General features: G+C 51.6%; 1 protein-coding gene across 1 annotated transcript; it reads right to left on the bottom strand.

The window, feature by feature from the left end:
• Window positions 1-1,168: 1,168 nt before the first annotated feature.
• Window positions 1,169-5,649, bottom strand: LOC106747492 (cytochrome P450 18a1). The gene is made up of 5 exons (XM_014625060.1): window positions 4,803-5,649; window positions 4,135-4,256; window positions 3,371-3,800; window positions 2,835-3,099; window positions 1,169-1,915 (listed from the first exon to the last, which is right to left on the bottom strand). Exons 1-5 carry the CDS (start codon window positions 5,176-5,178, stop codon window positions 1,486-1,488), a joined length of 1,623 nt encoding a protein of 540 aa, XP_014480546.1. The 5' UTR covers window positions 5,179-5,649; the 3' UTR covers window positions 1,169-1,485.
• Between the last annotated feature and the right edge of the window lie 6,252 nt (window positions 5,650-11,901).

Raw genomic sequence — 11,901 nt, forward strand, 5'->3', positions numbered from 1 at the left:
GCGAGTGAGTAAGTGAGTCAGTGGTGACGGGAGGATGGGCAGGATTAGGGAGAGTCGATTCGAACCGTAGGCTCCTTTTGTACTCTAAGCCGTCGCCGAAGAGGACTCTTTCGTCTTCCTTCGACCATCCGATTGATCCTCCTTCGCGCTCTTTCGCACAAAAAAAGTTACTCTCGAAACCGAGAAAATTATTCACCATTTTTACGGTCCCGGCGCGAGCCGCCAGGGAGGTGTTAGTTCAGAATTTTTAACGGGATCGTAATAACGGTGTCATGATTATCAATTCGTGGCAGCTCGATGATGCCCGCGATATGAAAGACGACACGCTACCGATGATTTGGTATTTATTTATTTTTTTGTGACTTTTGTTTTTCTTTTCGTTTTTTTTTTCTTTTTTCCTTTCGAAATTAATCCCCGATCGAAATCGTTTAATTTGACATAATAAAGAAGAAGCCACCCTTCTGGTATGGCGAGGTCGTACCCACGGAGATTTAAACGGACGTTAACCGACAGAAATGTTAAAGTCAGTGGAGAACGTTCTCGTTAGTAATGAGGATCGGCGGTAATGGGATCAGCGACTGATCGTGGAAGTGGGATTTTAAGGTCTCGTCGCACCAAAACTGTGGCGGGGGCACATCAAGCAATACACTCGAGAAATCTACAATCTCTTACGCCTAATCTTAGCATATACGGTTCTATTCTACTAATAGCGTAATTTCTCCAGTAACTTCTAATTTCTGTTCGGAGGATCATTCAACTCCATTCGAATCATTCCTTAGGAAAACTACCTTGGATGCCGGAAGACGATCGATTGTCCGTAGCGGAAGGAATTTTTTTTTACTCGCCGATCGAACATGGCGGATGACATAATATTATCTTGACGATTAAAATTCGACTCCCGACGTAACAAATTCGTCGGTATATCTCTTCTCCGCGATCTACCATAAAGCCGAAAAGAGAGAGAGAAAAAGAATTAGTTTTGAAGAATTTATTGCATCAACCAACCAATAATTTATTTACGCAATAATATATCCGTGCTCGGCTATCGTAAATCTAATTCTAGTGAATATATATCTCAAAAGGATCTGATATATTTAGTTTGCTTTATTTTTTTTAATTTTGCCATGATAAGACAGTAAAAAAATTAAGCGATTTTTCGCTCGTCAAGAACGTTTCTCTCTCTCTCTCTCTCATAATTTTTTGTAAAATTTGGGATAAATTTTGAATAAAATTGCATTTTTGCCTATCGAGACAGTCTCGAAAATGCCGTTCTCGGATTGGAAACTCGCTTTCACGCCGCATCACATTCGATCGTTCTCCGACAATGAACATCGACCAAATATCCTTATAGAATTCCGTCTCGATTAATGCGATAGCGGATGGCTCTGCAATATCAGCACGCAACTTGCAAATCTTTTTTTTTTCATCTGACCTTCTTCCTCCGGCGATAGGAACAATGTCCGTGCTCTGGAGCCGAGGATGCTTTTAATGGCTGCCAACGTTACGCAGAGGTCCACTGACGGTGATCTCGTTAGTGTCGCATTCGGCCGCATGGTCGAAGTTCCTCTTCAGCAAACAGACCTTGAAGGGTTCCGGCGTCATCGTGACGCCGGAGATACCTTTCAGTTTCGGCAGCGGAGCGCCCTCGGGCAGCCTCAGGTCAAAGGTGTGCATCAGCGAACTGAAGAATAGGAAGACCTCCATGCGGGCCAGCACGTCGCCCAGGCACATTCGCCGGCCGACTCCGAAAGGCATGAAGAACTCGGGCTTGTGGACCTTACCCTCGGAGGTCAGGAAACGCTCCGGCCGGAAGGACTCCGGTTCATCCCACAGTTGCGGATTCATGTGGACGGCGTGCAACAGCGGTATCACTTGAGCGCCGTTTGGTATGAGGTAACCACCCAACGTCGTGTCTCTGTAACACGAAGGAAGGAGACGCTTGATCAGGCTTGATGTATTCATGAACGTCGCGATTGATGGTAAGAGATAACAACAATCGATAACAGAAATTGATTGAGAAGAAAACTCGAGAGAAACGAGAGCGCTGAGACGCATTTGTCGACTGACCGTGCAAATCGCCGGTAAAATTGATCTAATTTTTTACGAAAGAGGCATCTCCCTCTCTGAGTGAAAAAAATGGCAAGAAAAAGGAGCGACATGTTTAAACTCGAAGTTTCATCATGACGATCGCGTTCACATTTAACGTTCACGGTAATTGTAAAGTTTCGACGGTCTCGCCGAGTAACACGGGCGACTATTAATCCGCCGGTGAAGTCAAGTACCAACGTGACTTTTTTCTTACACGCGCTCGTCACGCTCTTTCTGGCCGCGTTCTCCGCGAAGAAGTGAAACCGCGTGTGTACCGCCCGTGCCGTTTCTAATGGCGGTCTCTGCTTTCATGCACAATCCCAACAAGTATATCCGATATATCGCGATCCGATATACCTGTCGTCGTGACTCAAATAAGTTCTTTGTCCGTATGGGAAACGGTGTCATCGACCTCTCGCGCGCGCGCGCGCGCTTCGGATCCAAAGGCGAGGCGACCCGGCTGAAAAGCCGGCCGGGAGGAGGGGGGGCCACGCACCTTTGCTTTCACTTTTGCTCGCCGAATATAATCGTCCAAAACGATCGCGAGGTTCCGATATATCCGACGCGGGAAGCCTCCGAGAAGGAAGGCCGGAGGGACTCGTTGCGAAATCCTCTCTTGGCTCACGTAGAGAAAGGGAAAGGGCCGGCGGCCCATGCGCGCTCATGTAGGACAGACCGGGCCGAAGTCGATGACGAAAACGATTTTCGTCGAAAGTTAGCGGAGGAGAATTGATAAGTTCATTTACCCTTTGGGAGCATGCGTGGTGCCGAGCGGTACGATACTGCTTCGGCGCAGAACTTCTAGGATAGTCGCCTCGGTCACCGGAAGATAGGGAAGATCTTCCAGGGAGGGCATCCTCGACCTTCCCACTACGTAGTCGAGTTCCTCCTGCACCGCCTTCGCCGCTTTCGGGTGGTGCAGCATCAGAATTACCGACCACTCCACGGTAGTCTTGATCGTCTCCATGCCAGCCGAGAAGAGGTCGCCCAGGATTTGTTGTATGTGACGATCTGTACCGATGGAAGAGAAACAAAACACGTTCAATATTTTGAGATCGCCGATACGAATATTCGACGATGATACTGTAACGTGAAGTGGATATCGAAGGTCACGAGTTTGTTAAAGTATGCAATTTTCATGCTATCAATGCTATCTCAACGCTATCTAATCAATGCTGTTGTTCTTTAACGATATGTAAAAGACGGCGGAAAACGGGAAAGGGGGAGGGAATTTCTCCCTTTTCGGAGAAATCGGGAGACGGAAAGGTCGATTCTCACTCACCGGGATTATCTTTGTAAACGAGCTGGTCCACTCGGTTTTCCTCTTTAGCTCGCTTGATATCGAGCAGGTAGCTGTCCACGAGATCGCGAATGTTATCCTCGTTGAAGGTGACTTTGTGCTCCTCGATGATCTTTTCGAGGAACGCAGCCATCTCAACTCGGTTCTGCGCGATCTTGTCGCGGGCTCGATGCACGAACGGCAGGTGACGCAGTATCGGTATATAGTTTACGACCGCCACGCTGCCGAAGAGCTGGAAGCCCTCGTGGATGAGGTCCATGAACCTCTTGAATTGCGGGTCACCGTGGTGGAAGCGCAGTCCCATTATGATCGTGCAAATCACGTTGCTGATCGACAAGCTGAGGGCGGACGAGATTTCCGTGGGCGCTCCTTGTCGCAGCTCCAACCCTCGTAGGAAGTTATCGACCTCGTGCTAAATTCAAACAATACGTCGTTTATTTCGCGAAGTGTCGACGTTTCGATCTCGGGGCAGCGTCGCGTGTAGCTTCGCCGAATGAGTGAATTTCACCGGGACGACAGAAGGATTTTCAACTTTTTTCCGCTAAAGATCAAAAGAGCCGTTCTGTTATCGGAAATAAGCACTATTTGAGCACGTTCGATGATATCGCGGGAAAAAGAGAGAGAATGTACAATTCTCAAGTGCGCGTTCCGTTCGAAAGCTTTGCCGATGTCTGCTGCAGCGTGTGTGTGAGAGAGAGAGAGAGAGAGAGGTCGCGCGCGGTAAATCGAGCGAATTCGGCACTCACTTTGATCCTGGATTCCATGGACTTCTTGGCGGCGCCCATGTGCGACATTCCGAAGTTTCTCAGCTTGTCGTGGAGGAATTTCCTCTGGTCCTTCCACAGCTCACCCTCGGAATTGACAATGCCTACAACAGCAACGGACACGATGCTGAATCGCGCGGGGAACTCTCGTATGCGGCGCGTCATCCGCGGACTCGTTTCAACTCCGCGGTGCCGATCTGCCCACGGACGATCGATTGCGACAGAGCTCGCGGAGAGCGCAGGTTAGCATTGACCGAGAAGCAACGGCGGTGGAAACGTTCAGCCGGTCGGAAATGCCACGATTCGGGGAACAGAAACGATAGCGGAAGAAAATCCAGCCGGGAAGAAGTTTTCCCTGCTCGAGCTAAGTTTCGCTTTATCGAGCTTGCTTCACCGCGACTGGACGGACCACCCTCTCCGTCGAACTGGAGGAAACATATCATGCGCGACAGTCGTGGTGACGATACGAGTGAAAAATTGCCGACGCACCCGGCGGAATGTGGAAACGCGCGCGAGACAGAGAGAGAGAGACGAAAGAACGAGTCGCAGAGTGCTTTAACCCTCTCCCCTCCCGCCGGTGATACGCCGAGACCGCGGTAAAGTCGCGTAGATAAAGCGCATTATCGGAATCTGCTGCGCTCGACACTCACCGAATCCTCCGAGGATGTCGATGAACGCGGTGTGCGGCCTGCCGGTGAACTCGTCGCGTCGAAACGCCTCACGTATGAGCCGGTGGTCGCTGAGCACGACGAGGTTCTGCGTGCCGAGGCGGAGGCTGAATATCGAGCCGTACTTCTTCGCCAGCTCGCAGAATTGCAGGTGTACATCCTGCCGCTTCAAGAACGGCAGGTAACCGGTAATCGGCAGGCCCCACGGTCCAGGCGGCAGGTCCCGAATGTACTTGAGCCACTGAACGTGTTTCACTATCAGAAGAACGGTGAGGAACACGAGAAGGCTGTAGAGAGCGTCCAGCCGGGTCCCAGCCAACACCTCCCTGATCCACTGTGCGGCGTGTTCCACGATCATCTCGAGCCGATCGCGGTCGATCGTGATCCCGATATACGTCCGAGTGCTTGCGGCGTCCTCGAGTGTCTGTCAGCTCGCGATTACCACTTGACGTATATATACCGCGCGAGAAGTCTCTATCGTCGGCGCTCTCTTCTCTCTTAATCTCCCGATAAAACCGGAGAAAAAAGATCTCTCGGAAAGAAGCGAAGAAACACAGTTTTAGCCTCCTCGACCGTGAACGGATAACGCTTCTCCTCCAGGCTCTGAGGCTCTGATCCCGCTACTCCCGTTGTCGCGACAGAAGTGACGCGATGCGCCGCGGCGAGGGAGGATACACTACTAGGACCCAAGGGCGTGCACTAGGAAGAGGGAGATCCGAAAAGTCGCGGGCTTGACGTACGGTTGACGAATAGACAGGGCGAGAGGGAGAGATGAAAGGATGAGAGAGGAAGTGTCAAGAGGAGAAGAAACGAGGGAGAAGAGAGAGTATATGTGTGTGTGTGAGAAGGAGAGAGAGAGAGAAGGGAGAGAAAGAGAGAGAAAAGTCGGTCACCGCCGCAGCCGAATTTGCCGCCGCTCGCCACGTTGTAAAGCGTGCGAGCTACGGGAGGATTGAGTATGTACTAACATACACCTTCTTGTCCTTGCCTGTCTTATATAGTGACTCATCAGGCGGCGGCCCCGCGGCGGACCCTTGGCACGAGGGAGGGAGGTGTCCGAATGGACAGAGAGAGGAGCGCCGAGGACGCCGGAGGGTGGGGGGGACGCCTCTCGGTGATCATCGGGGAGCAATCCGGTGGGGATAGAGCGTGGGTTGCGAGCGCGTCCGGGGTGGTGGACACTTCCGTTGGGGGTGCGAAGGCGGACCCCTCGTACCGCTATCTCGTTGGCCGAAGACCACGAGGCCTCTCGCCCTAGGGGCGCTGGTGGGGTCCAGCTCCCACCACGGGCCCCCCGTAGGGGTCCTATTCCTACCACCCTGGTGGTGGGAGACGCCGGCGTGAGCCAACGCGGCAGGAGCGAGTCCGGCCGTCGCGCAGACGTCGCGGCGCGACGCTGCGTGTCGCGCCGTCCCGGCGAGGCTCTCCGCCTCGAGGACGTCGCACTGCCTCCGTTCCTCGCACGAGAGTGCCGTCGCTCGCTGCTTGCGAGCCTGGTACAGGTTCCTCGTCTCTCTCTTCGATTCCCACCCTTCAGGTTTAATTGAAATTTAATCGAGTCCACATCGGTGTCGGTCTCCCTCGATCGGAAATACAGTTTAGCCGGTAATATCAGCGATATATGGGTAAACGCTTTCCAGGACGGAACGTTCGCTCGGCGAGTTCAGCGTTCTCCCGTGTACGGAATACCGAATGCACCCGATATGTCGTTCGGCTTCGGCGCTCGACCGTTACGCTAAATTGAGCGGGAGAGTCGCGTCCGACGATTCCAGCCGATTGACACAGTGAGCGCGCGAACGATCGCTCGCGGTAACTTGCACTTGGGGAACTCGCGGGCGCTCAATCCGCTCGCCGTTAGACGCACCACGGCGTTAGATACGGCTCTGTTTTTCTTTTTTCTTTTTTCCACAAAATCTATTTGTCCAGTCGTCCGTAATCGAAGCGGCGATATCTTGCAATTGCACTTTGCCGTTTGATAATCAGTTCGTGAAAGTGAGATAAAGCGAAGAGAGATAACCGAAGGTAGCGGCCGTACGCGCGCGCGGCTCGGAAGGATATCGCGTACCTTTTCGGCTTCTGCCGAAGGCGGGTAACGAGTTTCGTTACGAGCGGGCCCGCCGCGGTCGAAAATATTATTCCGCTCGCGCGAATACGCTGACCCGCGCGAAATATATTTCACCGGGCAGATTACACACGGCCTGCGAATACGTACGTGCCGCGCGCCGCGAAGAAATAACGGGCTGATAATCGGCCGCTTGCATCATAATTCGTGAATTGTGCCGATCGATGACTTTGCGCCGATGCCGAGTTTATCGAGTCCTCCGGGTCATTTGGTCAGACGTGCACGGACGGACGAATCGCGACGCTTTTTCGGACGGTCGCAATAATGCGCGCAAAAAGAGTCGCGCGTAAACCCAATTAATCTTAATCGCGGCTGCATTCATCCCACGGACGCCAGTGTTCGGTAAGCTTCGTAATGAAGTGCGTAATTACGCAAACACGCGTTGACGCACTGATCGCGGGCTCTCAATTCATCGATACCGCTGTTATTCGCTTTGCTAATGGAGTGTTATGAAATTACGAAGAAAATGCCCACGTCGGCCGTTATTGGTGCGATTAATATTTCGTGTGATAATTAACCGAGGTCGCACGTCCCATGATGAATACACGATGGAGAGGCAAGAGGACGGGATTATCGGAGGAAGCGCGTTCAGTGTAGTCTAGTAAAAAACAAAATCGTAGATTATATTTTATCGTTTATCGGTGCAGCTGTATCTGTTGTTCGCAGGATTCACATTTTTTCAGCCCGTTCAGCCGCACAGCCGCTCGTCGCCACGTGTCGGATCGTTTTCTTCGATAATTTTGCATTTCCCTCGGCGAGAGGGCCGCTTCGTCCGCTTCGCTTGTTTCCCACGATGGATTTTCCTCGGCGGCGGCACTTCGATTCGGGATCAAGCCGCTCGCCGCGATACACCTGCATCTCAGGTCATCGACCTGCTTCGTACCTGCCGCTGATAGCCGCGCTCGTTCTGCACTCACGGATACTTAAAGTTCAGAGTCTAATTAATCAGTCACGAAGCCGCCGCGAGTTAATCGATTAATGCATTGTGGGACGGAGACGTATGCGCTCTCGCCTGAGTTATTGCGCCTCTTCGCGGCTATAATTATGCGTGCTCACACGCGGCACGATCGGCGAAATTTGATATCAATTTTGATCAACACATTCACGATCCTCGGGGAGACTTTGTACCACCACCTTTGTACCAAACTTCGATAATACGAACGAGAAAACTGGCGGAACGCGGACGCCGAGTTACTCGTATTTTATTGCGACGCGCTCGCGACAGATCGCGTTGATTTGAACGCGATGCGCGCCACCCGTCGGCCGCGAAACTTTTACGAAGAAATCGCTTTAACAACTCCACGGCACGTTGTAAAGTGCCAGCTGCATTTTCGAATCGAAGTTGAATTTTCGCGCCGCTCGTATGTAAAACCGACGTCTGACCTATTTGAGCATATTTATTCGTCCGGTACGGTGCGACCTGTCCAAATATGGGGAACCGCATTCGGACAAACGATATCTGAGTACCCGAGCCGGTGCAGAGTATGCACGCATCCCCGCCATACCTGGCGAAAACGGCGCTCTCTTTTCTTTCTGCGACTCTCTGTACCTTCTGTAGGGAGAGAGAGAGAGAGAGAGAGAGGGAGAAGAGGAAGGATTAATTTACTACTGCAAAACCGTAATAGGATTATTCCAGGCGCAAAGCGTATTAGTTTTTAAACTCTACCGGCGGATTGAAGGTTTTATGGAAATTGAATGATAAACACGCGCCGTCATATTTGGGTCAATGCTTTTTTCCCCTCCTCGTGAGATAGCTTTGCAAAATGAGTTGGAACAAAGTAGCGATTAACACGTCCAGGTAGACGAACGATCCCCCGACTATTTTCCATCCTGTCGCTGTACGTGCGTAGATTCGACTTAATTATCGTCATTATCGCGACGCTTAACATCCTATTACGTATCATTTTCCCGGTTGATCCGAAGACCACCAATTTCAAGAGGCAACGTTCGCACGCGTCCATTAGGGAACCTATATATATAATTTATGAGATTTTAAGATCTCATTAGCAAAAACAGCCGACCGAGATTGGCAAGGTGAGGATATCTTTCGAGTACAGGTGAAACTTTGGACGGTGAGGTCATTACTCATCTGATTTGACGATTCGTACGTTTCGGCGTAGAACTTTAATCTCGGGACCCCTCGAGTGCCGGCTTATCGTTATCCGGCCGCTTTCACGTAATAAAATAAACACTCGAGCGATTTTTGCTTCTAATCTGCTCAGAAGTTTCCGGACATTGAAACAAAGCGGTTATTATTAAACACGTGACCGATATTGTAGGTTTGTCGTGTGAACGACCTCAGGATCGTTAGCGGTGCGCCGCGTTACCTTTCTAGAATCGACTGCGAAGTCCAATGCGAATGAGCTCGAGTGAGCGTTTCTCACGTTTTTTTCAACAATTTGATGGATATAATTTCCATTTATAATCGCGCCAGTTATGAAACAGTCGTGTTAACCTTGAGAGCAACACCCGCGATCTTGAAGCTGAAGCTAACCATTGCAATTACCTGTAACCAAGTAACGTTATAGGCAACATTATCAGGTCTACATCAGGAAATGGCAAAAATCGTGGTTTTCTGTATTTCTTTGGTCTTACGAATTATCAAGTTAATTGTCAATTTTTATTCATTGTCTTTGTAGATTGGATCGTCGTCAAGAAACCATACGAATCTCACCGGATCAGACTGATAGTAGCAGCGGTCACACGTTGACCGAACTTTTTTTTCTGAATAACGGAGGAATCAGAGTGGGATATGATGTGTTGCACAAACGAAGAGGGGATAAGCGGAGGAAAACGCCGTGCAGGCCTCGCAGGCCTAGCATGTTATTGCCGGGGGTTAATTACGTCAGTTATATTTCCACGCTGCGAGATGCTATACGCTTCACGATCGACGAAAATGTCCGGGACACCGGGCGGACATTGATTCACAATTTCAGTTGATTCGCTCTCCGCACGCGGCAGACGGGATCGTTTTCGTCGCGCATTCGGACGCAATGTAACGCGTCCGTTTCAGTTTACTATCCCGTCTGCGGCAAATGGCGCGATGCGCTTAGGCTCGCCAAAACCCGAGAGTCTCGTTGTCTACGAACATCGGATTCTCACAGAATTCGCAGTTCGCGTTCACGGTGAAGCTCGACGTCAGCATTAAGAGTTTCTTGCTGAAACTAGTGCGGCGGAAACGCGGTTTCCTACGGAACGCACGTCACACCGCGACGATACACGCCTTCCCTCGGAGGCACGTCGATTCACACATCGGCGCGAACACGGTGGAACATTCTTCCGTCCCCGCCGACGGCTGGTGATCTTTTTTTTTCTCTTATCGTCCAAACCGTAACTCGATGAAACTAGACTGATGCAGCTGTGCAGCCGAGACTGTGCGCCGTTTTCTTTTACCTTAACATACATCGTCTCTCGCGCGAAGACCTTCGATCCAAAATTAAAACATGACTGCACTCGACCAACGCTACTTACTCTTCAAGTAACTTTCCGCTTGCCGATAGTTGTGTAATTAATTGCATTAAACGCGCGTCCGTTGAATTCATTCGACGCGATAATAATCGCGAACGTGCGCGTAGCATGCGACTCTCTCTCTCGATCTTCCGTAACTTCGATAAACTTCTGTCGCTTCGCACCGTCGTCCAGCGAATGCATCGCTCGCGAAATGCGCGTTGGAGATGACGCTTCTCCTTCGGTCGTTGATCCAGAACAGAGAGAACGTGACGATTCTCTCTCTCTCTCTCTCGTCAGAGCTCGATTCAGCGCAGGCCAATGAAATGGGATATCGATACCGCGGGGAAACACATGCGCGCCTCTCGATTATCCTCACGGCTTCGCGGCTACGAAGGACTCTGCACGCGCCTCCAGATAACCGCGTGACCTTCGCGATCTTCGGGATGCATCGTGGTCAAGCTCACGTCGCGCGCGTCTTTCGAGCGCGCTCAGCGGGGCGCAGAGTGCAAGGATCAAATAGGCGCGGTTCGGCCGATCGTGAATCGGCACGTGCTGATTCGTTACGCTGCCCGATATCGCGCAGCGACTCGTTTCATCGGGGAAAACCTGTTTCGAATCGGCGGGGAAAGAATTCAATCGCTCGCTCGTTGACGGATTTCAGACGCGGGTCCGCCGATCACCGGGATCATCGGCCGTGCGCAAAACTTCTGTCCGCGAAACGAGGTTGATTCCTTCCATTTTCCTACGAGTTCCAGTAGATTCAACGAAAATCTGTCGCGTCTCTACTCTCGATCGAAGCCTCGACGAGAGGAGGCCGAATGTCCACCAGCGAAACGACGAAAACAATCCGTCTCCGATCTCGAACGCGATCTCTCGGTGGCGCGTAAATGGAGCGAGAAGAGGTGGAGACGAAAATCAGTCGTAATCTACTTCGCCAGCGACGAAGGCGAGAGAAAAAGGAACAATGAGGAGGAGAGGCAACGCACCGCGTCCATACCCTTTACGCGACCGTTCGTAAGAGAGGTGAACGACCGCGGGACAGACTTCTCCGAAGAAAATCACCATGCCCCCCCCTACTTCCCCTCCTCTCTGCACCCCTGCCGACGCGGAGCCCCTTTCTATTTTGCCCGATCGGATGTGAACGCGCACTTACGGACGCGCTAAAACGACATCCTGGAAAATCGGAAATGCGTCGCGGTGTCATATCGTGTGTCGCAGACGCGCGAAGGGAGGAGAAGCGCGGCGGAAATGACACGGTGGGGCCCCGTTTCTCGACAACGACCGGAGGGAGGAGGAAAAGGACAAAGCAGAAGAGAAGAGGACGGGACGGCGACTACGAGGACGAGGAAAGGGACACAGACGAAGAAACGCGGTCTACGCTCTGTCTGTGATCGGCGGCAGAGGTGAACGACCGTCCATGTGGAGGACGTGTTGCTGCTGCTCCCTTCCCGTCGAAAGAGCGCCGCGCGTTACTCCGCCGGACGAGCACGGGGCGCTGCTGCGCGCGCG

Source organism: Dinoponera quadriceps, unplaced genomic scaffold, assembly GCF_001313825.1.
Source record: "Dinoponera quadriceps isolate SergipeBrazil2010 unplaced genomic scaffold, ASM131382v1 scaffold1750, whole genome shotgun sequence".
In the NCBI taxonomy this organism is placed as follows: Eukaryota; Metazoa; Arthropoda; class Insecta; order Hymenoptera; family Formicidae; genus Dinoponera; species Dinoponera quadriceps.